At 29.9% G+C, this 27,489-nt stretch overlaps 1 protein-coding gene across 19 annotated transcripts in view; it reads left to right on the plus strand.

Moving 5' to 3' along the window:
• Positions 1-16,354, plus strand: part of LOC121122898 (protein turtle) — a 356,799-nt gene extending 340,445 nt beyond the window's left edge. For 6 of the 19 annotated variants that reach the window (XM_071890411.1, XM_071890410.1, XM_071890412.1 and 3 more), the window contains 10 exons: positions 781-959; positions 1,150-1,221; positions 1,440-1,487; positions 4,899-4,958; positions 6,590-6,793; positions 7,784-8,011; positions 8,104-8,136; positions 10,614-10,686; positions 12,312-12,894; positions 13,790-16,354. In XM_071890411.1, coding sequence (XP_071746512.1) covers positions 781-959; positions 1,150-1,221; positions 1,440-1,487; positions 4,899-4,958; positions 6,590-6,793; positions 7,784-8,011; positions 8,104-8,136; positions 10,614-10,686; positions 12,312-12,894; positions 13,790-15,199 — 2,890 coding nt within the window. In that variant the 3' untranslated portion in view covers positions 15,200-16,354. Of the gene's footprint in view, positions 1-780; positions 960-1,149; positions 1,222-1,439; positions 1,488-4,898; positions 4,959-6,192; positions 6,274-6,589; positions 6,794-7,783; positions 8,012-8,103; positions 8,137-10,613; positions 10,687-12,311; positions 12,895-13,789 lie in introns of all 19 variants that reach the window. The other 13 variants (XM_071890421.1, XM_071890423.1, XM_071890422.1 and 10 more) reach the window with 7 other exon arrangements.
• Positions 16,355-27,489: the final 11,135 nt, after the last annotated feature.

Raw genomic sequence — 27,489 nt, forward strand, 5'->3', positions numbered from 1 at the left:
TATTTAGAGTATTTTCCTTTGTTATGAGTATTTTCAGTGCTCTCGCTCAACACGAAGGGGGCTAGGAAACAATTCAAAGAGCTGGAGTTCACTTTATGAAAATTACATCATGCAATTTTTTATTGCTTTCGTCTTTCAAAAAGTGGGTTGGCTAGTGGCCCCGCTCCTCCTGTATTGGGGTATTATCACTAATTTAGGTGCATAACATATAATTACAATAAAAAAATTCAGTCCTAGGACAGGTTCTTATCGGTCTTTATGTTAACTAAAATATATAAACTGACGTAATTATTAACTACGTCATTTCAACTTTTGAAGTTTTATCATGACTTCTTTCAAAGAGACAAGATATCCTAAGTTTAAAATAGGAAGCGTGTGTTTAGAACTTATAATACTCAAGTATTATACGTTCTAGCTATCATTCATTACATCCTTGGTTTTTATTTTCTTCAATCCTAGCTAGGAGTGAAGAAAATAAAAAGATAGTTAGGACGGTAAGACTGAAGAACCAACTAATCCGTCCTTAGTACCACCCTTGAATGATAAAAATAGATTGAAAGAGGATGGCTTAGGAAATAAGTCCGAGGATTGACCCGACACTTATTATCACCAATAGTACGCGTACAGCTATTTGACACCCTCTGATATAAGGAATATTCTCATTATAAGTAGAGTAAATTCCTTATATGAAAAAGTTTTCTAATCATTTTTTTATTTGCAACTTGTACACATCATTTCATAACATGCATCTATTGAATAACGATGAATAATATTCTTTAGGTATCGAGAGAAGGACAGCAAGTTTCCCAATTGGATCGAGCTTCCCGTGAACCCACCTGACGCTCGCAAGATACAAATTCATAATCTAAGCGCTTTAACTAAATACGAATTTCAAGTCATTGGTACAAATGAATATGGGGATGGCATGTTTAGTGAGATAATTGAAGCATCTACCAAAGGTATGTTTATCATAGTACAAATATAATTAATTATTAAGTCTAAAAAAAAATAGGTTTTACAATAATCATTGATCATAATTCTTTTATTTTCTCTTTATCCTCTCTCTCTCTCTCTCTCTTTCTATATCTTTCCTTTCCTTCACTCACTTTAACCAATTAACTAATTAAACACACACACGTTTCAAAAAAGGAGATGGACATTTAGATGTGGAAGTTCGACCTCCACCAACTGCATCCCCTTCTGAGCAGTCAACTTTTAGTGGTAAGAGAGTAACACAAGTTTGTAAATATTCCAATTACTTGTTATATGTGTGAATATCCACACATTGGAGTCCCCTTCATTTAGAAAGCCCTTCAATGAAAGACACAATTAAGTTTCTAAATACCTTCAAGTTGTATGGGATCAAAAAAATAAAATATTTTGTAAAAAAAAAAGTATTTGTTCTGTACTAAAATATTGTCACTTCGACTATACTATAGGTTGTAAAGGATTGAAAAGTGATGGTGCACGGAAATTATTGAGTTCAGGTGGGAAGTTGTTCCATTATTTTTTTTTTTTTCTTTTGTTATTTTTTTATTAAATTGTTTTTATGCTTTATGTTGGTTTTATTTTTAGTTTACTTTTTTTAAACTGCATGTTCACTACAAACTGAGTGATTACGTTATATATATAGAGTAAAAGTTGTATTGCGCCCTCTATCCATCAATTGTTTAGTCTTTTTTTTTTTGTCTTTTTTTTTTGTCAATTAATTTGGGATCGCAATATCTACTCCCTACCATATTAATTTAATTTAAATTGATGGATGAAAAAGGTATTAAATGAAGGAAATGAAAAATGAAGATAAGAAGAGTTAAATTAAAAAAAAATTCCATAGCCTATATTTTACTTCGATATAAGTACGTCAAAACATGTTTTTAATCAATCAATTCTCTTTCACATATTTAGAGAGGAGTTTATTTTCAATTTAGAGTGTCTACTTAAATAAATATGTATGGAAAATTATGAAGACAACCTTGATAATTTAGTTCAAAAAGAAATTGAAGCTTTTTTATCGAACATCGAAAACATACAGACACAAACTTTATATAAGAATAACTTTTTAATACAATGCAGATTATTGTGCAAAATTATCAATAACTTTTTTAAATTTGTATATATTTTAATCTGCTATTACAACTTGAAAGGGTTAGTTCCCTAAAAAATAATATTTAAATAAATTGCTTAATTTAAAATTTTAATTTGATTTTTTTAACAGTTGCAACTGCCACTGGTTATGAGAACAGCTGTAACATTTGACAAGTTGTATTCAAATACAATTTGTAGAACAACTACAGACTGATGTAACCTTAAAATAGATTCAATTTATAGAAGGCATATTAATATGAAGTCTTAAATTTTGTTGTTTCTAAGTCATAACAGATTTGGATATTTGAGCCTGAAAAAAAAAGTGTTGCGCATGTTCCCGTTGGCAGAGACAGTTGCAGAAATTTAACGTTGAACATTTAATGATTAATATACTTCTTGAATATATAATTAACAGTGACAAACCTAAGTAAGTATAATTAGTGTTGTGTTGAACCTTATTTAGGACTAAAGACGAAAGTCCCGTCCAGTTATGTCTGGGTGCGGTTCAGTTCAGTCCTAAAAGCATATAAAGTTCGGTCCTTGATGATGTCACACAACTGTATTTCTTCTTTTTAAATCAGTTTTATTATTGACTCAGACACGTTTGCATGGGTTGGACTCGAGTCCCCCTCCCTCCCCCCCCTTCCAAACAAAATAAAGGAATGTTTGATTTTTACTAGAAAAATTAATATTTGAATTTTTTTTTCCAAAAATTTAATATCGGAGTTTTTTGTCAACAAACCTAGCTTTTGAATTTTAAATCAATTTTTTTTTTTATTTAATTTTTTTGTCACTAAATTTTACATTAAAAATTTTTTTTACAAAAATTTATGATTTTTTTTTTTTTTTTTTTTTTTTTTTTTTAAATCTAAAAACCAAACCCTCCCAAAAATATTATCTTGCGGACGCCCCTGTTACTGTCTGAAGGACTGGTCTTAAGACTGGACTGTAATGAATAAATAAGGACAGACACAACACAAGGTATAATATGTTAAATTTTAGCCAGTCGGAGTAAACCCAGCTTCAATAAATTGAGGCCAAAACAAAAAAAGTTACATTTATTCTCAATCGTTCCTACAAAATAAAGACTGAATTTCTTACTTAATATACTTATTAATATTAGTATTGAATGCGAGACGCTTATAACCAAATATGTAATTTTAAAAAATTATAAAATTACATAAATATTGATCATGCATGTTATTAATTATTGCATGCACAAATATGTCCTCATTTAACCCTTCATTTCTGTCTATAAAAAAATTATATATGCATGAAAATTGTTTTAGTAGTAGGTTGAGAGACATAATCAAAAGTTCCGTTATTTTTTAGATAACCTTCATTTTAGCTATTGATTAGAGTTGACATTTTTATAAGGAGAAAATTAAGTTTAGAAATATGGATAGGAAAAACGATTATTGGTTGTGCCCTTCCTTCTTTTTTGCTCATTATTTAATAGGTCATTGTACTGTTAACTTCTCCCTCTAAAGTAAGCCTTCCCTCCCTTGTGTAAACTGTTTCAAAAATTACAAATATAATTATGGTAATCTTCCTCCACTAATCCTATTTCAAATGTTAAATTTTCTCCATCAAAATAATATCATTGGCAGCTTATAGTAACAAAGGTATTAATTCAGTAGAACCATATGCTACCACCTTCTCCACGCGCACTTTTTTTCCTTACAATTAAGTCAATTCTGCTTATGATAAGAAAGAATATCTTGCATACGATCCACGGCATACGGTTACATATGGTACTCCTGAAGTAAGATCCTTGTTTACATCAGCTGCCTGTTTTATGATGTAGGAGGGAGAAAATAAATCAGTGTTATAAAATTTAAAAAAAAATATTAGTACAGAGAAAATATTATATTGAGTTCACCTATATTTAATTTATTATTCATCTTTAAATCAATTTACAGCAAAGATGGATTATATTTTTTTTAGATGGAGATGTTAACACCCTCACAACACTAATTAGATAAAAAATAAAGAGAAGAAAGAGCACATGCATCTACTATTTTTCCTTTTCTAATCCTGATAATACTTAGTTTACTCTTAAGATCCCTTATTTAGTAATAAGTCGTCATGTTGTTAACTTCTCGCTTATCCTTGGTGTTAATTGTTTTAAAAATGCAAAATGAAATATATAATATTATTATGATATATTTTTCCTGTACAAAAGCTATTTTTAATGCAAAGGATTCTCCCTTTATAGCAATAATTTATTGTATTCCCCTAAAATCATATAATATTCAAATGATATTAATGAGAGTCTTAACTCAGTAATACCATATGCTCCCACCTTCTCAACGCACTCTCTTTCTCCTTACAAAAATGTCAACTCTATTTATGATAAGAGAGAAGATCTTACATAAGCCATATAATACTAGAGACCTGTAATTACAAAAGCAGTAAAATAATTGAGAAATTACTTCAATGATAAACATACGTTCCGAAGAGACTTTGTCAATCATATGTTATATTTTTAGGGACAAAAGTATTTATTAAATTTAAATATATAATTATATACAAAAAGACCTTTGAAATATGACAAATTGCATTATGAACTTATGTTATGTCATTGCAGTAATTGTTCAGTTCTTCTAACCCTTTTGATTGAGCTAACACTTACAAGTATCTTGTATTTATGCATAAAGCAAAATTTGATTTTTTTCTTACTTCTTACAACCTTTTGTTGTGGTTTCTTTCCGTTCTTTATCTAATTAAACAATTTTCAAAAATTATAACAAAATGGAATATTAATTATCTTTTTTCACACGCCGCCAATTCAACGATATATCTTCGAGCAGAATGCATTGAATTAAGTGTGGAAATCAAAGGATTACCTTTTAATACATCATCCTCAGCTGGTACGAAGAAACATTCATATTGATTTTTGGTTATTTCATTATTTTTTTCCTCTCTATTTTTGTCCTTCCCATGTTGTTCCTTTTACATGATTGCCAAGTACCAGAGAGTTCAATCAGTTTCTATTTTCAGTTTAGATAATTCTAGGACGATAAGCCCTAGATGTATCTTATTTAGCTTCTTTACGCATTTTAGACACACAATCAAGAACATAGAAGAGAGATGGGAGAAAATACTCTGTAGATAAAAACAAGTTAACAAACTTTATTTTGAATTGTCATACAGTTTAAGGTTTAGTGTGACGGGGGAAAAAAACTTGCATTTTGTAGAATGTCAAATCAATTTCCTTAATTATTATTGTTTGAAGAAAAATAACAAATAGCATGGATCCTTTGCTTTCTAATTCCGTATCCACCATCATGAGTGCAGCTATCACTTAACCAAATAACAATTAGCGGTGTGTTTTAAAGGATTTTTTTGGGGTTTGTTTTTTTTGTGCATGAAAAACAAAGCATTTTATAAAAGCCCTTTCACCTGGAATACAATATTCACCATTATTATAATAACTTATTTTCATGTCTTTATCCTCATATTATTATTTTTATATATGTGGTGCATCAACATAAAAACAATCTTGAAGGAAATCATAATATATTTTTTTACCAAATATTTCATAGACATATTTGAGTTAATTATAGGCTTTATATTCAAATTTGTGGGATGAGTTAATATAAGTAAGGGTTTTAACTATAGTTTAGAACTTTTATATGATTTAAGGGACTTATATTGCCCCCGATATGGGCCCTGACAAATATTAATATCAAATTATCATTTTTTTATTATGACGATCAATGTTGGTTACTTTAAGTACAACTTGCGGCACACCCAAATGGGTTTATAAGAATAGTTAGTTGATAGGTATTAACGATAATTTGTCAAAGAATACAAATGTAGTCCAGGTTTAGCTTGGAAAAAAAAAAAAATCTAGCTTGCTTTTGTGTGACGGGCCACATGTATAATTAATATTTCAGAGGTTGGTACACACTTTATGTGCCTCTACTGAATATACTTTGTCCTTTGATTTTCATCTACCTGTTCTTTTTTTCTTTTTAACTCACTAATTCATTTATTTTGATCTTTGTTTTGTAGTTTTGTATTACTTTATATTTTCGTTTAGTGTCTTTAAGTTGATTTGTTTCTGTTTATTTTTGTGTTTTTTTTTTACTTTTTTTTCAGACCTTATTTATTTTCAAATAAATTCACTTCCTCAGGATAAATACGGACGCTATATTTACCCTTTGATCCCTCAAGTTGGAGGTAGAAATTATTATTATTATTTTTTTCATTAAATATAAATTAATATACATATAATCTTTCACAAATCATGGAAACTGGGTTTTCTATATCAAGATGATTCTCTCTCTCTCTGTCTCTCTTCTATATCATGATGTGATGATTTAATATCACATCCCTTATAATGAGATGTGCCATTTTTAGGCGTACATGTTATTTTTCAAACATAATGATAGACCACAAAGTACTTTGAATCCATTAGGATTCAAAGTACTTTGTTACTAAAATACTACTTTTACAACCATGATATATTTGTCAAATAATGACTCCTTTTATATAGATGCTCCTCCAGGGGAACGTCCAGCTCCTGCAACAAATCTAACATTGAATCAAGAAGCTGGTGGATGGGTTCTTCGTTGGATAACTCCTAAAGAAGATCCCCCCATTCAATATTATACAATACAAGTCAAAACTGACTCTCAAGGAAGTAAATGGCTTCCTCTTACGGATCAAAAAGTGGACGTAGAAGAGGCTTCTTATATGTGTAAGGACATTTGATCTTTTGAGCAATATATATCTGGCACTAGTCAACGAATTTTTGCCCTTGGATAACGATTATGCACCTTTCATTGTTTTTATATAGAGAAACATAGAAATAGCCCAAATTTTGATTATTGTGGCCTACAGACTGTCATATTTAAATGGTTTAGTGTCATTTTTCGCCTTGAAACATCTCAATAAAAGAAAAAAACATTAAATATAGTTTGTAACTACAAAGGTAGTCTGAAAATTTTCGTACCTCAACGGGGGAGAAGGCAGCACTTGTAAATAAAAGCTAGTCATCTCTAACTAGTAGCTTTTACTCGTGAAAGTTTCAGCAATTTTGGACGCGCAGTGTTTTTGTAAAAATTGACAAAATCGAAAAAACATTTGGCAACAAATATTTTGCAGAGAAAAACACGGCGTACTATTTGGAACGGTTACAGAGATGAAAACATCACAGGGAGAAGGGTTTGTAGAGTTACAAGGAGACTGCGTTGATAAATAAATCATATCGTAGTTAGATCAGAAACTTTTCAGACAACCCTCGTACATGTTTACAGATTAAAAAAATGTTTTGATAATTGCTAAATTTATTATAAGTAAAGGAAATTGACCCTTTCTTTGAAGGTCTAACATACTTCTCATTTTTGATGGCAATGACAAATATCATAGCTTGTCGTAAATTGAAAACAAACTATCTTCAGAAAAAGAAAAAACAGAACCTTAAAAATATTACTAGTTTTAAAATGTATAAGATTTGTTGCTTTAAAATATATTTCTATTTACTTATAAAGATATTAAAGCTTATTGATAGTATGTAAAATATTGCACTCTAAAGGCCACAATAACAGAAGTTTCTTTTCATGTTCTTTGAGATAAAAACATTGAAGAACATGTCATCTTAATCCAAGAGCAAAAATTTATAGATTTGTATTATCTACTAACAAAACGATTCAAATAAATGTTTAATTCATCTTCTTTTTATTTTAAGTTAAAAATATGGGTACTGCCAAAGCGTATCTCTTTCGAGTTTTTTCTCATTCCTTGACTAGCTATTCAGTTAGTGAAGAAATGCGGTATGGTGTCCCAGAAAACGTTAAACGTCGAGCCGTTACAGCCGGCCTTATAGGTGGTATCCTATTTTTCATCGTCGCCATAGTACTCTCAATCTGTACAGTCAAAATTTGTAACAAGAGGAGAAGAGAAAAGCATGATAGGGGTATGTTGATTCATCACTTTTAAGTTCTCTTAAGCAAATTATGTATTCAAATTCATCATTCCCCCATAATAATATTTATTTATTCTATGCAGCAATTAATGAAATTCAGCGTCTGGCTACGCCAAGTATGTCTACACCTTTGTTTCACACAAATCTTTAGTATACAAATTAGCATTAAAAAAGTTGAGACTGAAACGGCCAAGAGTGAAGAACATTGAATGAAATAGTATAAGAAAAACTTTGATTAATTCACAGATCCATGATGTTCTTTACTCTTGTTTAAAATACTTTTAGTAGATGATTGTATTCCATGACACTTCCTATGATACTTTGAAGAATGTCTTGGTTTACATACATTGAGAATAAACCCAATATGCACACAAATGGGTGCATATGTGTACTAGGAATATGGCGAACAATGATGCCAGTACCATAATTGATTTTGCTATTGGGATACTTTTCGATATTTTTGTTACGAAAAACATTTAATATATTTTGAAAACTTATTTTTGAAGAGTAAATAATAATTGGTTTTTTTTTTGTTTGACATTATTAAAAAAAATACACTATATATTTATCATTTTTGTGCTCAAGTTTAAAATATTTTTGCATTAATAAAAAAAAATAACATGACAGAAACAAAAAGAAACAGTGCTTTTTGAGTAGAAATCATATTTATATTGTTGTTGTTTTTTCATAGAAGACATTTTATTGTGTTTTTGAGTGGGGAGTTAAGGTCAGAAATACAGTGTTTAAGTGATTGACTGTATGCCATCTTTATGATGTAATGTCATTACAAGAACTATTTTTAGGTACCAGTCAATTGGCCAAAAACTTTTTTACCGAAGGAAAATTTGCCAAATGACCATTTAAACATTTGGTAGAGAAGAATATTTGATGTATATGATTTGTATATTTTAATTAAATTTTAGATGAAAATATGCTAAATAGGTATTGTTCATATGCTATATAAGTAAATTAATACAAAATAATATATTTTGTATTAATTATATTCATGAATGATCCTTATTTAAAGACAACAAAGTAGTATATTGTTCGACTGTAGCTTGAATCTTGACTGTTGTAGTACTTTAACTAATTTAAATAATAATAAACAAACACAAAAGAAATTCGCATGGTAGAAGTGCAAATCCAATTTATAATTATCATTCTACATGATAGATTATTCATATTGGAAAATACTCATGGATTGGCGAACAAGCTTAATACTTATTTAAAATAGTATCATCTTAAATTGAATTAAAGTATATAACCGTGTATATCTATATATTATATTAAATATCATTTTTGGCGTAATATCCGTTGAACAAATTGTTCTTCAGCGAAATATCCTTCGGCAAAAAGGTTTTCTGACAGTTTGTCTAGTTGCAATTTATATCGTTTTAAATGGGCCATTATCCTGGTACGACTGTATGTAGAACCAGTAAATCAAACAATATTATAATGAATATTGTAACACAATCAAACCAAAAAGTATATATATATCCGCTAGGTGGTATGACAGTATGTAGATTGGTGGTGCAACATAAGAACCACAAGATATATATATATTTAATATATTTTTTAACCAAACTAATTTAAGTATATTTTAGTTTTGAATTTAGAACTCGTTGAATAAATGAGCATCAACGTAGTCTATAGCTACACTGTCCAACCTCAATACTGCTGGAAATTGCTATATCTGCTAGAATCATTTTGTATCCAAAAAATATCGAAAAGTCATCTGTCGTCCTTCCCTAGTACTATATACATACATATGTATATATTTTTTAATAATTAATTATTCATTATCTATAGAGAGTTTTCAATGGTATCATCAGTTGTATAATAAACAGAGAGTCATGCCATGTTAGAGGAATATAATACTAAATAGATGTAGTAAAAATAAATCGATTATTTTGAAGGGATTTTTTTTTTCATTTATGTTTTTCTATTCGGGAATCAAAACAATGCATTTATGACGGTCGGACTCTATTTTTTCTTATATTTATGCACATTTCTCACAATTGGGCTCTCTGAGCGAGGTGCATCTTTTACATCAAAACTACCGGCACTGAACCAAAATACCGTGTGATTATAATAATGAAAATGAAAACAATGTTGTTTTTTTCTGCACCTATTATTTATCAAACATAGTGGAAAACTTATAATGTAAGGGATCAGCCCTGGACTTTTTACATCATATTTGGAGCATTTTTTTAAAAGAAATAGTCTTCTCTATATTATTATGAAATTCTCACTTGTCTGGCTATTACACTCACTTCAGTTTCGACAATTTGAGCATCTCTATTTATAATTCTTCTAAGATGCCTGACTTCCATCAAGATGACGTCACATGAAAACACTCTATCGTGTGTTAACTAAAGAACATAAACATTTTGTTAAACAATTAATTATTATATAAATTTTGAGTAGTGAAGTAATTGCATCTTCTAATTTGATTTCTGTTACAGACTAAATCCCTGTATTATTTATTACAGCCCTATTTGAAAATATGAGGCTTTTTTAGACGTAGTTACTATTTTTTTTTTTTTAACCAAAGTGTTATCAGTTTGTTGTTTATTTAATATTTTACTTACAGCATATAATATGGTCGCATGTCGTGTGTCTGAGGCCAGAAATGGAAGTCAAGTTAGTCAAGTGCCTTTAAAAAGGTAACTATCAACAATATATTTACATTATTAAAAACTTTTTTTTTTCTTAAAAAAAGAATTTTAACACTAGAACAGTGAAGGGGTCGAAATGACCGTTCTTTCATATTAAAATCGTGAAATAAACTTATATTCATGTTAGATTGTCTTTATATAACATCAATAAATTCATACTTTGAAATATTGGAATGTATATAAAAATAATAAAATATATAAGGATTTTCTCATTTTTTGTTCAAAATTGTTAGCATGTTGACGGACCAGATATATGTTTCTGCAAGCAACAAATCTACGTGTAAAAATAATAATCTTTAATTACATCCTTTGTGTATATGCTAATAAACAGGGTTGGAAAAAGTAGGGGTCAATAAATCAGCATCGCTGTTTCAGGTATAAGGAAATTCACGTAGTTCTAGTGTTTAAAAAAGCTTTAATCAACGTCAGGATCTATAATTATGTACTTTTTACTATATACTTCACTTTTGATTTTTTTTTTTACTTTTCTTATCCATATTAATTAATTCTCTTTCTCATTTTTCCAATTCTCTCTTTTTTTCGCTTACATATGAAGGAACCCGAGTTCTAAAGGTGATTTTTATCTCTATGTATATCCAATTTGTTAATAGTTTCATTACTAATACTTAGTTTCTGTCTCACTAATACAGCATTTTTGTTGATAGATATATATAGTTGTAAATTCTAAGCACTGCGAGTATGTTTTAAAAAAAGAAACCAAAAAATGACATAATAATAGAAACAATAGGAAGGAGAAGAGCTTAGCTCCCATGACGTTTTATTAAATTAGCTATAAGCAGCTATGATAGTGACAAATATAACTCCGTATTTAGCAAGAACATACCGTAAGTATGAATTACTCGGTTCGATCCTCCATTCTACTCTGAGTTCAACAAGGACCAACACTTTTAACTCCCAACAAATACTCAGAGAACCTATATACTTTAAAATAAGGGATTCCAACTTTAGGGGAGAGAAGTAACTCATTCTGCCCTAATATTTGAGTCTAGTATTTTGTATGACCTTTTTTCTTTGTCATTGCAGAATTAAGATAAAAAGGGTACAACGTTTTATAATTGTCTTTCTTTTGGAGAATTTACCTTCTTAATTCAATTTAACGAATGCTTTCATGGAAGTTGCATAGAAATTAATAGAGTAATGTTCAAATATCATCAGCCTCCTAGCGGACAAAAATGTTGTAACGTAGCCAACTATGTTTGGATAAATATTATTCATAAATTGGTTTTTGTTTAGAGAGGAAGGGAATAAGCATAAATCCAACTCCGTATCTAGCAAGGACTAATGTACGGAGGAATGACATCAATGTCTATATTTTTATTTATAACTCCTAAAAAAATATATTATACTAATCTACGTCAATAAGGCACTCTGTAATTTGAGGTTTTCTCCTCAATAATTTAAGAGACATAATAACAAATTGGGTATAAAAAAGACTGACCATATTACCCACTACAAAAATTGAACATACAAGTAAATCCTTAGAATTTACAACTTTATAGTTACATGTTTAATTAGACATTCGATCATTTCCTTGATATATGTATTTTGTTAAGACTAATAGTGATTTAATTTTTTCTCTTTCTTTCTTTTAGACATAGACAGAGCGGAGTTCCAGTTGTGAATACAATACCCTTAAAGCAAGGTTTCTTAACAGTGTATCATTGCGTCGCAGAATGTATATTAGATATAGAAATGCAGTTGCATTACCTAGCAAATCATGCTCAAAACGACAATGAAGGAAGACAAAAGAAGAGAAGTAGAAGAAAAACGAGAGGAAGAAGAGGGACAGCCCAAGAGCCGAATGAACCCGACTACTCTGCTGGAAAAGGTCGTAGATCACGGCGCTATTCTTCTTCTCGATCTGTGGCATATTCACTCAAAATTGAACCACAAATCCCCCAGAAAAACCCCTCATTTATTTGTAGAACAACAGACGGGAAATTTGTTCTTACGAGAGGAAATGGACTCGAAAATGATGCAGACGATGAAGGAGGCTTTGGGGTTAATCTCCCTCCTAATAAATTTAGAACTAGAAGTGTCGCCATTGTTGCAGGCTATAGTCCTGAAAGACTTTATTCTAATGTACCACCCGGGGCTTTTGTCGTTGAAAGTGGAGTATATAAAGTTGGGGCTGATAGGGAATGGGAAAGGCCTGAACCGATTTATTGGAAACAGGTATTTAATAATTTTGTAGCTACTTTTGAATATTTTCTAAATAAATGCCACTGTGTAACGAAAAAAATGATTTTTTCTTTGTCTTTAGGGGTAAAATAAATAATATTTTCTGACGCATAGATATGTTAAAATTGTCGAAATCCTTGCAAGGGTGTGTATATATAGTTTTCGCATGTTGTCATTTTGGGGACCTAAACAACCAAGTTTTATAATAATGAAACCCCTTTTTTAGTTAATACTATGGAAAATAGTTAACTATTCAGTGTCAAAATGGATTCAAATGGATTCAAAATGGATGTCAAAAAGGATTTAAACCTTACTTTCTCTATTAATTGTATGCCTCTATTGCCTAGTTTTATTATATATAAGATATTAATATTTATTTTCAATTATGATTCAATTTATAACCTCAAATAAAACGGTCTCTTTACTCGCTAATACGTTTGATACTTCAAAATATGGAGGAATAATATATAAGAGTAAAAATTATAATATATTACAGCAATGTAAGTACAATGTACACTTTTCAAAATGTATGCTCGCGTGGACTTCGACAATTTTCATATCCCTGTTTATTTATAATACTTAAAAACAACTAGAAAAAAAGTTATTTATGTTTCGAGGCTTTAATCTACTTGTCAGAAAAATGAATTTGTTAAAATCCATCTTAATATTAAATATGATGTCATTGTCGGAACCTTTTATACTTTTGCACTTACAAAACCTATTTTTAACTCAACACTTAGATGTTTCAATTGCTCTTTGAGAATTAAATCCATTGATTTGTATTTGAATAGCAAAAATACTGAAAAATGTTGTAACACAGTATAATAGTTGTAGCTATTGATTAATTATTTTGCAACTCATTTATTGTTCTTCTGAATTCATATTTTAGGTTGTGTTCGAGAGTGAAAATGACGACTCAATTAAGAAACGAAACCTTCGTTCTGTTGGAGATAGAGAGCAGCCTGCCTCAGAATTTCAAATCAACTCTCACTTAGACAACAATCTTGAGCTCCCAATCGATAAAGACTATAATAAATTAAGAGCTTCCTCACCCTTAGACGGAGGTACACTACTTGGTAGTGTAGAGTATTTAAGTCCCATGAATTTTTCATCCGAATTATCATCTGTCCGTCAGCCCTCATCTGCAGAAAAGTCAATTCCGAGTACCTTAAACCCTCATTCCTCCACAACTACATCTGGTTCCTATCCAACAACTTTGACGATGGATTCGGATCTAACCCCAAGATCTCGTTTTACAACGTCATCATCCAAAAGTCAAACTGAGTTGGAAACAATTCATGAAGACTATTCAAGCTCAGAGTATCTTGTCAAAGCCGACATTCACCATTATCAAAAAGAAGATGACGAAAATATTTTTTCCAATAGTCAAATACCTCAGCCCCAAATTGCAATAGCGGATTCTAACAATCGTGAAACTATCTCAAACTATGAGAATGCTCCCGTTTTAAATAATAATCAAATTGTTCCTTTGGCCACATCTTCACCACCTCCTCATCCTCCAGAATACGAACCTGAATATGAAAATATGGCCATAGTTCGACTTGTTAGTACAAATATTGATGATGAAGAAGTGCGTGCAATAACAAGCTCCTCTTCCACGTCATCACCCTCGCCCACAAAGAAAATCAATGATGATCTCAGAGGAAAAGACCATTTCTATGAGAACTGGCCCCCAATTCCTCCTCCTACTTATCATGCTCGCCCTTGTGATGCTATCTCTTGTTCCTTAAGTCCATCATCATCCCATGATGCTCCGGGCACAGCAAATTCCACTCCCATTGGGGTCTCAAGACCCAACTCTTCTCATTCAGCTCCTCTACTCGATTTAAGTATAGATAGACATTATGAATTCGACTCTGGTGGAAGGAGCTTTCTAAACTCTGGAGAATCGCCAATAGATGATTTGACCTTATTTCCCAGGCGTGTTCGTCCCTACTACGGATATAATCCAAGGAGAGATAGGCCTGAGTTTGGTAATTCCTTAAACGAATCAGAACAACGTGTATTCAGTGATTCAGAAATATACTCTCCCGTCTTCCCACGGGGTCGCCCTCATTCAGAAGCTCCTTATGGAGTGGCTGAAAGAATTGAAGCCATGAAAGAACGCTTTGAGGACTATAGACGAACTCATTTACGATCCAAATCAAACTTTATAGTTGAGCCCTCTTCTCTGAAAACGATTTCTTCTACTATTTCTTCACCCACTAATATAAAAACTTCAGCTGAAAATCCGAACATAAACAACTACAACAACAATAGACTTGAAAGTTTAATTTGAAAAAATAATCTGAAAAAAAAAGTTACAAATAAAACTTCCTTTTAATTTATTTTTTAAATTTATATTCAAAATATATATAATACTTATACTATACAAATTCTCATAATGATTTTTTTACATTGACAATTTTAAACCTTTCTTTAAATACCCCTTCTACCCCTCCCCGGACCCAATCCCCTCATATTCTTATTTCCACTTAAAAAACACACACCCCTAGTATAATTATATAAGTTTGAGTTTTTATTCTATTTACTTTCAAATCTACAAATTTAGAGCCTGATTCACTATTCTATTGATTGAAACACAAGTTTCACATGATAAATGTATTGTTAACAAAAAAACAATTGAATTCAATCAGATTTTCCAAATATGCACATCAACAAAAATTAACATTATAGAATGACTCATACATAGAATATGTGAAACTCAATTTTTTCCTAAGGAAAAACGCACCTAATTTATTATTCATATTATATTATTTAGACATGAAACAAATTACATACAGATGGATTTTTTTTCAATTTTTTTTTTTTTTTTTTTTATAGATTTTAGTGAATAGATAACTTTTACATGAGGAACAAAAATTGGTTAGATGAATTTAAAAAATAAAAAATACTGCCTCTTCAAAGTTATTTCCTTTGAAGCTAATTAATCAATATGAAAATTGCATGATTTAAACTTATTTCTAAATAAATACTTAATAATTATGGATATTGTGTGTACAAGTTGCGTTAATGTACAAGCTGCAATTGAGAGATAATTTTTTTTTTTTTACAGTGTATGTAATTTTGACTTTTTCAATGGCAATTAATAATTGATAAACATGCCGTGGGTCATGATCGAAATGACCAGAGTATCATCCCTTCTATACCTATAATATAACTAAAATACTTTTAATCACCTAAAATGAAATAATATCATTAATTATCAGTTTGTAATGACTAGTGTTATTAACTTATATATAACCTATAACTAGTAGTATCATCATGTACAAGTTGTAACTTGCATAAGTAAATGGTACAAGATGCAATCAAAAAAATGAGACAAACATTTGTTTTGTTTTTAAAATTTTTAACTTTTTTAAAGGCTATTATTAATCGATAAACGTGCTGAGGCACATTATTCAAATGAACACCGTGCCATCAATTATAAAAAGATATAAAAGAAGTGAAATAATAATATTAATTAAAAATTGTTTAAAAAAATTTATTTTAAAGAATTTTTTAACATTTTAATAGCATATACTAATTGATAAACGTGCTGTGGCACACTATTTAAGTGTTCAAAGTAGGATCACTTTTAAAAGTATTGAAAATAAGTAATTTTAATGGTCAGAATCCATGAATGACCAATGTTTTCAGGTGTAATGAGATCTATACATAAATTTATATGTAGTACAATCTCCACGTACAAGTTGCAACTTGTACAACAACCCAACTTGTACGAACAACTTACATACATATTTAAAATAAATATATATTATATTATTTTAATACCCAAATTCCATACTTTTTGACAATAAAAAACAATTACTTATTAATATAATATTGAAATAATTAATTAATTTTTTAAATAATTATAATGATTTACAATTAACACTTGTAATGAACGAGTTCGCTCCTACGGTGTAAAATGTGGATTGATGACTTTAGATATATTTTCTATTTCATTTACAATTACTTGCATAATATATAATAATAATATATATTCTATTGATAAAAAAAGACAACTTTGTCAATGGGCCAATATGAATGATGAAGAATTGTGAGAAGCAAATTAATTTTTGGACTTTGATTTGTCAGTCAATATTATTTTTTTTTTTTTTTTTTGCAATTTGCAATTTGTAACAATCCCACTTTGAGACAAATAAAAATATATATGAAAATCCAAGACACAAAAAATTAGCTCTTTTTTCTAGTCAATAATTAATTATATAATTTTTTTATAGAAACTTACTCATAAAAGGGCTCAATTAGAATTTTTTTTTATCATTTTGTGAAATTTGGAAATAGCTTTAACATTTTAAAACTTACAAAAAATTTATAATTATTATTTAAAATAAAATTTCACAAATTAAGTGTTAAATTTAATCTCTTTTTTTTTTTCTCTCTCTCTCACTTCAAATTACAAAGTTTTAGATAATTTTGTGGTTGATGGAAGTGTTTATGTATATATATATATATATTTATTTATATATATATATGATTTTTATTAATTATATTCCTGGTGTGTAATTTTCCTTTTTGATATTTTTTTAATTATTTTGTTTCTGATCTATAGATGTTTTATGGAAAAAATTTCTTTTATTCTTAAATTATTAAAATTATATTAATAATAATCAAATTATAATCATTATTGTTTTTGAAGAAAAAAAAGCTATTAATTATTACAAGAAAAACAAAGAAATAATACTATTATTAACGAAAACATAATTCAGTTGGCAATGATGAATTTTTTGTTATATGATTTAAATAAAAATATTCATAAAAAATTTCTTACAAATGCTGTTTTTTTTATTTCACCATTGGCAGAATTGTAAACAATACTCCTTGTCGGTAAGTTAAAAAAAACAGAAAAAATTTGGTCACCCTGACAATTTAAAGAATGTTTAGAAGGAGAGCAGCTTAGCTGTCATGACGTTTCTACAGCAGCAAGGAAATAAGTAGAAATTCATGTTTGTAACTTCCAAGGAGATAGGCAGTAAGTACTCTGATGTTGATCCTCAATTAAACTATGAATCCAAAAAGTAGTAACATTTATAACCAAAGTGGGGGCAAGTAATTATACTTCAAGTTGATTCTCAAGTCTTCCCTAACAAGTCCAAGTTCAATCCGAGTCCTCAGATTTGATTCAAGCTCATTTCAAATACATAATTATAGTATAGGGTATATTAAGGCTTTTCTTTAGTTCAGTAAAAATTAGTTTTCGAGCCCTAGTTATGTCATGAGTCTTAGCGATCAAATCCAAGTCAAGTTTCGAGTCTTTAATTGTGAGAATAAGTTTTTGTTTGCTAAAATTTTTGAAAAATATTTAGAAGAGAGCAGCTTAGCTCTCATGAAGTTTAATTATATTAACTGCGAGTTGCTATGAGACTAAGGAATAAACATAAATTTACTAAGACTCTAATAATCATTATTCTTCAATTCTTGAAGCGAAAACATATATGTACACTGTTCTTGGGGAGAACTCAAAAATTTAAATGTTCTTTGAGGCCGTCTAGCCTAAGTTCAACAAGTCAGACAATTTTTTACTTGGCGCCATTCGAAAGAGCTGACGAAAAGCTACAATTTGATGTTTCCTATGGGTTTTTTTTTGCGATCAAAAATGTCCGACCAAGAACAAGAACAAGACTCGGACAAGAAGATCTTTACAGTGGATGCTGTTCTGAACTAGAGACATGATTGTTTCTTGGCTGAATCAAGAAGCTCAGGTCGAGGACACCTTCAGGACCAAACATACAGCTCAGGTCATGGTCCTCGGTGTCGTGGCATACCATGGTAGCAAGATGCCTCTACTTCTTTAAGGGCAAAGAAAAACTCGACATGGGCGTCTACTACAATGTCCTCAGGTCTTGCTATGGTTGAAGATCACTTTCCCCTGGGACAACTTTGTGTTTACCCAAGACGGGTCCCCGGCACACACGCCCAAGAAAGTGCAGTATTTTTGCAGGAAGAATATGGCTGCCTTCTGGCCTGCAAACTTATGGCGTTCGTCCTTACTCGACGTGAACCCCCTGGAATTCGTTATTCGATCCATTTTACAGGGCAAGATGAACAAGACTTCTCACCCGAATGTCGATGCCCTGAAGGCTGTGATCACGGAGGAGTGGAACAACTTTTCCTAGGACTTCATCATGGCCAGCTGTGCTTCTGTTCCTCCCCGTATTTAAGCTATCATACAGAATGGAGGGGGACATATAAAATAAAAAGTGTAGTAAATTGTTAAATGAGCAAGTTTTGATTCAAAAGTTTGCGATAAAAATGTCATAAAATAAAAATATGTAGAAGTGAAAGCAGCTTTTAAAATTTTATAATTTTTGAGTCCTGACCCTGTAAGTATATAGTGTGTGTGCTCATGAATGACAAATGTTTTTATGGAGTTATAAGTAGATGTGGGATTCTTTTAAAAGTGCATGGAGAAGGCGGGAGAGAGACATATGGTATTACTGAATTAAGACCCTTGTTAATATCAACTACCTTTAATACGATTTTGAAAGAGAAAAGGAATGACTTCTATACAGAGGAGATCCTTCTACATTTAAAATGTGCAGGAAAAAAATTGTAATGATATTTAAGTTCATATATATTTATTTTATTATGCATTTTTAAATTAATTTGGACCAAAGATAGGGGAGAATTCTTCTTTTAGACGGAGATGTTAATACACACACACGATTATTAAATAATGAAAAAAAAGACCACACGCATAAATCGTTTTCCCTTTTCTAATGGCTAAGCTTAGTTTTTTCTTTAACCATATCCCCTCTTTGCCTATTGCTAAAGTTGATAATTCTGTAGAGAAAAACGCGTGCAAGAAGAAAGGGGGGAGAAATACTTATGGTATCATTGTTTAAAATACTGATGTGACTATCAGTTGTCTGCTTTATTATTATTTTTGAGGGTAGAACGAAAGTATTTATTAGCAGAATGTTTAATGAAGATATACTACGTATAATTGACTTAGACGTTTTTATCCGTTACAGTAGATTTGAAAATGTCACACTCCATGAAATTGTAATTCATTATGAAGCATATTCTCAGAATAATAACTAATGAAACGACAAAGTAGAGTATTTCGAAATATATTTGAAGTTCCAAATTTAAAAAGAAGGCTTAAATTAATATAATCTACATACTAAAAAATATACCATCATACATTTATGTTAAATATACAAAATTAAACAATTGTAATCATATAACTAATATTAACAATAAATTATAAACACAGAGTATTGAAATAATAGATTGATCCAAATAATATTTTCTTGTTCTGATATGAATCCAGTTAAATATGTCATAACTTTAAGTTGCTAAACACAAGCCAGACGTAGAGTTTAATCAAAAAGATCATCACCCTTTTTTCCTAATGTGGAAGTTGCTATATACAATTGTGCACAGGATAGATATCGATGAGATCTAAATAGTTATTAATAATAAAGTAAATGTCAAAATCATAAGATTAGACAATAAATATACTAATAAAAAAATGTTAGAATTAAATCTATCGTAAAGATTTAGTGCAAAAGCTAATTATGTAGTATACATATACAATACAAGGATACACCCAATGTAACTACCCCTGTTGTTGTGACCATTTAAGCAGTTGTTTTTGCCTTTTATGAGTTTTCTGAACACCTTTTCTTGGAGCTTATCAACCATAGCTAATCCTTAAGTGATAAAAAAGTAATATTTATTCACTATGTAATATTGGAAAACCTAATCATCATACCCAAGTCTTTAAGTGAAGAAGCTAACGTCAGACAAACTATTTGCGAACCATCCAAAGCTACTACTTCCGTTGTTGTGACTATTTAAGCACTTTTTCTTGCCATTTAATGAGTTGTGTATCATAATTCTTGATATTTTTAGGTAAAATAGAATCATATTTTATGATTAGATTTTTTAAAAAATGAATACATACTGTTAGATGGTACAAAATTCAGAATTCCATTTTGTAATTTGGTGTGGATGACTCTAAACATGCTGAAAATTATCTTAACTTCACAATTTACAATGGGGTATTTCTATAAATAACATCATTACCAACATCCTCCATTAATTAATTATGCTTCATAGGGAAGGGAAGAATTTACCAGTGTATTTCTCCAAAAAATTTTTGAACGTAGGATGATTAGCAATGGATAAGGCTATATTACATGCAATAAGCATCTTTGTGAGATCAAAGTTAAAGTCTGACTTGATAAATTCATCGTTAACTTGATTTTATATATGGATATCCATACTCTTGATATGAGATGATGATAATGTGTGGCGTGTAATTCTAGACGGGTACTAAAGGCACATTTATATCAACAAATCCGACAAGCCATCTGTTTCTCATCCGGTAAGTATTTTCCAAATTCCTAGGCCTCCATTTTCAGAAATCCAGACAGAAGGCGACGTTATTTTAGGCATTTTATTCAGTTCTCTATCCACTATCAGCATCTAATATTATATTGAATAATAAAGGCGGGAATGATAACGTTCTTGATAGAAGAAGATGTATATTATTTAATCAATGATGCCATAAGTATTTATTCCCTTGTCCTTGCACGCTTTTGTATTCTTACCAAATTTATCAACTTCACCTATTACATAATGAACAAAAATTTAGAAAAACAAACGCAACCATCGTTATTCCTTTTCTAATCGCTAAACTTAGTTTTCCTATACACACAGTCCAACTATAGTTATAACAATAGTTGGACTCATAGTGGAATTGAAAATTAAAATCGGAGTAATTCCTGCCTATGTATTTATTATATAAGGAATGGGAAGAATCCCTTTTTATTTTTACATAACCGTAGCTCATATTTTTCGCAGCTCTACTTAGTCTATCTTGTATTGCACTCAAAAATTTGAATAAATATTTTCCCTAAAATTGAATTTGCATTTTATTAATCTTTTTATTTTCAAAATGACTTTTTTAGCAACATTTAAATGCATGAAATTTGAAATTAATGCACATTTTGTAGAAATGCATCATTATATTGCAAATGCAGGTACATAACTCATAAGCTATATAGGATATTAAAAACTATATGAGGAAATTAGATAATTTATCAAAAAAAAATTTGTACAATGTTCAACATGAAAGTATCTCCAATAAATAAAACAAAATAAAATGAACTTTATCCTTGTTCATTTAATTTTTTTAAGTACCCTACATAATTTGTAATTTAATAAGCTAGATTTTTTTTTAAATGATGAGTGATGGTAAATCATTTACATGCTTTGAGTATTTTTTTAATTATTAAACTTTATCGCAAAAAACATGTATTTGATAGGTAAAAAATTACGTACAATGAAATATTAGGATATTAAATTTGACAAAAATAATTGCCAAGCTGTTAAAAACAAAGTCCATATATATTTTTTTTTTTTGTTAATTATTGTTTTATTAGACAAAAACTTCCCCCATTATCACAATCAATTCTAGGAGATACAATACAGTTAATTGGGTTTATGTTTTGAACTGAATTATATATCACGGGCGAGAATATGGAGAGAAGGTTAACTATTGTGTTAATAAATAATAATTAGGTTTGTAAATCTTAAGCATTTTCGCTATGTTAAATAAGAACTTCTATTAAATTAACTGCAAGTAGCTGTCAGATTATGGAAATAAACACAAATTCCACTCTGGAGAAGACGGAGTAGCTCAATTCAGATACTTTTATTGAATTTCTGGAATAGAAAGTGCTACCTTGGGACAGAGAAATGTTCGAGGACAACTTTGTTTTCACTTAAGACGAAACTCCGTGTCATTGTACAGCTAAGATCAATGCCTTCCTCATAAGACAACTTTATAGACTTCGATGACCTCTTCTCCAGATGCAAACCTTTAGACCACTCTATCTAGGCACATCTGGAGAAGAGGGTGTGTACTAATCTTCACATGAGTCTCCAGTCTCTAGAGGATCTAATCAGGAAGGAGTAGATCACGCTCGAATTTGACTGCATAGTAAAGGGCTGCAAGGGATTTAGGCCTCGTATTAAGGCAATTATTAGAGCTGAGGGCTCACATATTGAATAATAGTTGTGTCGACAACTATTTTAAGATAGATTTGTTAAATAAATGTCAAAAAAAAAAACCTATCGTTTAAATTTTTTACTTGAGAAATTGAAAATAATAAAACCTGTATAAAAGTAGTTGAATGGAAAAAAAATACTTTAGTTTAATATTTTGTATTTTTAAATTTTATAGCATTCAAAAATTGGGATAACCTTATTTGCTTTTGGTGCTAAATTGACTGTTGAATAATTCTACTTAAATCTTGCAACAAAGAATAAATACTTTTGCTCCAAATTTTAAAACACTAATCTTCCATTTAAGCAAAAGGATGGAGGTATAATCAGTGGTGGTGATGATGCGATGCTAATATACTAATGTGGCCATCTTTTAGTATGTTAAAACTATCAACACTGATCGAAGCAAAAACTAAAGCAAGAAAAACATTTTAAATTCTAGATATTGTCGATATAATATAACAGAATTTATGAATAAATAATGATTAACATAAATCAAAACTAATTGTTTTAAATTATCCCTATGAAATTTCAATATTTTGAGTGCTCCATTTTGAAATTTTAGGTACTCAATTTTACAAATTTTAGAGCTCTTTTTATCATAAAAACGTAACAAAAATAACAAATAAAATAACCCAACCTCCAAATAAATTAAAGGTTTTGTCTGTAATGTTAAGGTTTTTATTTTTTACATATTTCTAAAAAGTAATTATTAAGTATTATTTATATTGTAATAATTACCCCTCTTCTTAGTGGCGCCTGGACCAAAGGGGTCATTGGCCTTCTACTTTTGTAGAAATTGTGTTGTTAAGTGGAAAAAAATAACAGGCTTGTGAACGGTGTTCCATGGAACGTGCGTTCAATGTATGTACCACTAAATAGAACTGATTTTTTAATGATGTACGCTGAACACTAAAAATGAGATTTTAGTGTTCCGTTCCAATACTTTATGGTAATTTCGGAAGGGGTGTAGTTGTCCACGGGATAAGTATCCTAGAAACACGACTATGCATATTCATGGCAAATTTTTGAAATTGGGGAGGGACCTTAAGCCTCCAACTCTGCAGACGCCGCTGATATTAATATTCATGTAATTATTAATAACCACTTTAAAAAGTACATAATTATTATTCATGTCCCTTTCACGCAATAATAATTTAATTTATCTTGTACTCAATGAAACACATTCTCACGCTCTTTGTTTTTTTTTGGTTGTACTTTTTCGTATGGATTTAAAGTACTTCACATTGAATAGATATTTGAGTTAAATGTTACTTGCTGCAATCAAGGTCAATAGTATTTCTATCGATCTTGCCTGCAATGTATTTTTTCAATGTCGCCTACATGTCGGGGTTTAGTTAAAAAAATCACTATTTATTTTTATGAAAAATACATGAATTATATAATCATTTATATAAAGGTTCAATCATTTATATCTATAAAATGACAGCCAATATTTAAACGAGATATTAGGGTATATTATAGGATTTTAATTCAAATTTCTGGATGAATTGAGATACCCGAGAGTGTTAACGGTAGTTCAAATACTTAATTTTATCTACTTGACTTAATTTGGCCCGATATTGTAATATAATTTCATAAATAAGGCGGTGAATTTTTGGCTTTTTTAAGTAGAATTAGCAATGCCTCCAAAGGATTAATCAGAATCATTTGTTCATTGAAATGAACTATAATTTGTTGGAAAATGTATTCGATTTTCAATTTGGAGAAAAATTATTCCAGCTTCGTTTTTGGTTGACGTGCTACAAATATGCAATTTTATTACAATGACTCAGAACTATTAAGAGTTGGTAATAAGTTATATATAATAGATTTTAGTAATGGATTATTACTTAATTCATATATAATTACATATAAGATTAAGAGGAGATCGATATGAATCACAACGGACATAGCTATTCTACTTCTGGGAAAATAAAATATTGTTATTTTTAGTCGACTATTAGTGTTTTAAACTTTTGTTTGATTAATTTTTTTTATGATTCCCATAGACATTTCAGACAAAAAAAAGCTTTGGAGCCAAAGAAATACATGAAAGGGTTGTTGTTTTTCTACTTTCCATTTAATTTAGCAATCTCATTTGAAGTATCCCACTTTTTTATGCCTCAAAAACTGAATAGTCTCATTTAACGAGCACACTAGTGTATGTATGTATACTGTACCAGCCTGGTACTTCCTTATGATTGGAACGCTGAACGGAACGTGGAACGGAACGAAAATAATGGCTGAAAAATAAACGCTAAACGAAAAACAAAAAATTGATCAGAACCCCAAAATAGTGGAACGCTTACAAGCCTAAAAAATCGTCTTGTATCGAAATTTTTAAATATAAACATTTTCCAAGTAATTTTTCTTCAAGTCCTGTGGACGCCCCTGATGACGTCACCATTACATAATTTCCCATCTATTATAAAAAGAAAACGTGATCCCGAAAAAATTTTGAGTTTGTTTTTTAGAAATATTTTGAAATAACATGATTATTTCCATTTTTAAGATATGTCAAAACACAACCAAACTTGATTTTTTTTTATTTTTTTTTCAAATTTGTGTGTGGATTATATTTTGATTCTTTGTTAAATTATCGTCAATTTAAATAAACAAATTATTCTAATTAGCCCTTTGGAGGCACCGCAAATTGTACTGAAATTACAATTAAACGAATGAGAAATAGACTGATTTTATTTCAAAAGGGCCATATTGGAGCCAAATTAAATCTCATAAAACAAAAAAAGGTTATAGACTATAGTTAAAATTCTTGGGTATCTGAACTTATTCAACAAATTTGAATACAAAGCCTATAATTGACTCAAATAAGTCTATAAAATATTAAGTTGTATGTAAATATTTATGAAGCAAAACAAATATTGGGATGATGTTCTTTTTTTGATTTTTTTTTCAAGCTTATTTAAATGTTGACACGCCTCATTTGTATTTTGTCAAAAAGTCAAATTATGATGTCGAATGTTTTCAAAAAAGTTATTCAAAAATTTAATAAAGAGAAAGACACTATTTTTGGGCCATGTTTAATTTTGCAAGAACAAAATCCAAAACAGCTCTAAAACATATTACTCTAGTTTAGAAAAATAAAATTAGCAATAGTGTTATCACGTTACCGATATTTTCGTACCGTTTCAGGTACCCAAATAGGTATATATATTTCGGTACTTAATAATGTACTTTTTCAACTAAAATTAAATAACAAAAATATCATTAAGTGCCTCTTGAAGATTTATGTTTCGGTTGGAGGGTAGTTAAGAAATTTGAGGACTATAAATATAAAATTATTTTCTAAGTCCCAGTTCCAGTACCATTATAGTACAGGGTTGATCTTATCTAGTGAAACACTTAATTTAAACTATAATAGTTCGGAATTTTTTTGTCGATTGTCTTCAAACTCGGTGAAAGATAGGTTTTGTGACTCGAAATTGCTTATGTAAAGTTTTGACTCCATTAAAAACAAAACAAACAAGAGGGAATAAAATGGAGCTACAAAGGAATGAAAATTTGAAGCTTCTCTCGGATATGTCCCCCATGGACATATCCAAGGAGTTTGAGTGGAGCTTCAGTAAGACATGTCTTCAGAACAAAAAAATCCAGCCAGAATCATGGTCTTGGTTATTGTGCGCTACACAAGCGAAGTCTGCTCACACATTTGTGTGGAGAAGAGGTTGTGTGATACACCTCACAGGAGTATCCTGTCTCTTGAGACTTCCATCAAGAAGGAGTGGACCAAGCACAAGTGTGACAGCATAGTTAACAAAGATATATTTTACTACAGGACTTGAATGGATCACACAACCTATTAAAAGTGCGTGCTGTTTTCTTTAGTTACATTCAATACATAGAAGTGAATTGAAGAAAATATTATTCAGTATATTTGGTCATCAATTAATTATAACTAACTAATCAGAATTGGAAACTCGAACATGGGTTGTAGTTAACTCTTATTAAATTGGGACTTCGAACTCCAGGAGGACTCGATTTGGACTAGAAAAAGAAATTTCAGATTTTACTAGGACTGGATGTAAAAGACTTCTAACTCGACTAGAGCTCGTAGACAAGGTTAAAATTTTAATAAGACTCGAGGCTTGAATTTCATTAACTCACGTGTCCAAAGACTCTCAACTTCTCTCGAGCTTATCTCTCAACTCTACTAGTTGTCTTAAAAATTACTTGTGAACAGTAAAGTTTTTGAATATGAATATATTTTACTAAAACTAGGCACTAAATGACAAATCAATTAATATGTTACCACTATAAGTTACAGGAAGATAATTTAGAATTTTTTTTGGATGAAGGACAATTTTTCCCTTTAAATATATTTTGTCGCTTTTTACTGAAATGTATTGAGTCATTAATTATGGATATAAAATTTTCCATCATTTCATTAAATAACTTTTTTGATATATGACGAAAAAAGTCTACAAAGGAATGACCCTCATCACATACAATTGTTAGTATAGAACTAAACACTCTTTGTTCTTGGATTCGAATAAGATATAAATTCACTGAAAGAAAAAA

Source organism: Lepeophtheirus salmonis, chromosome 8, assembly GCF_016086655.4.
Source record: "Lepeophtheirus salmonis chromosome 8, UVic_Lsal_1.4, whole genome shotgun sequence".
Taxonomy (NCBI): Eukaryota; Metazoa; Arthropoda; class Copepoda; order Siphonostomatoida; family Caligidae; genus Lepeophtheirus; species Lepeophtheirus salmonis.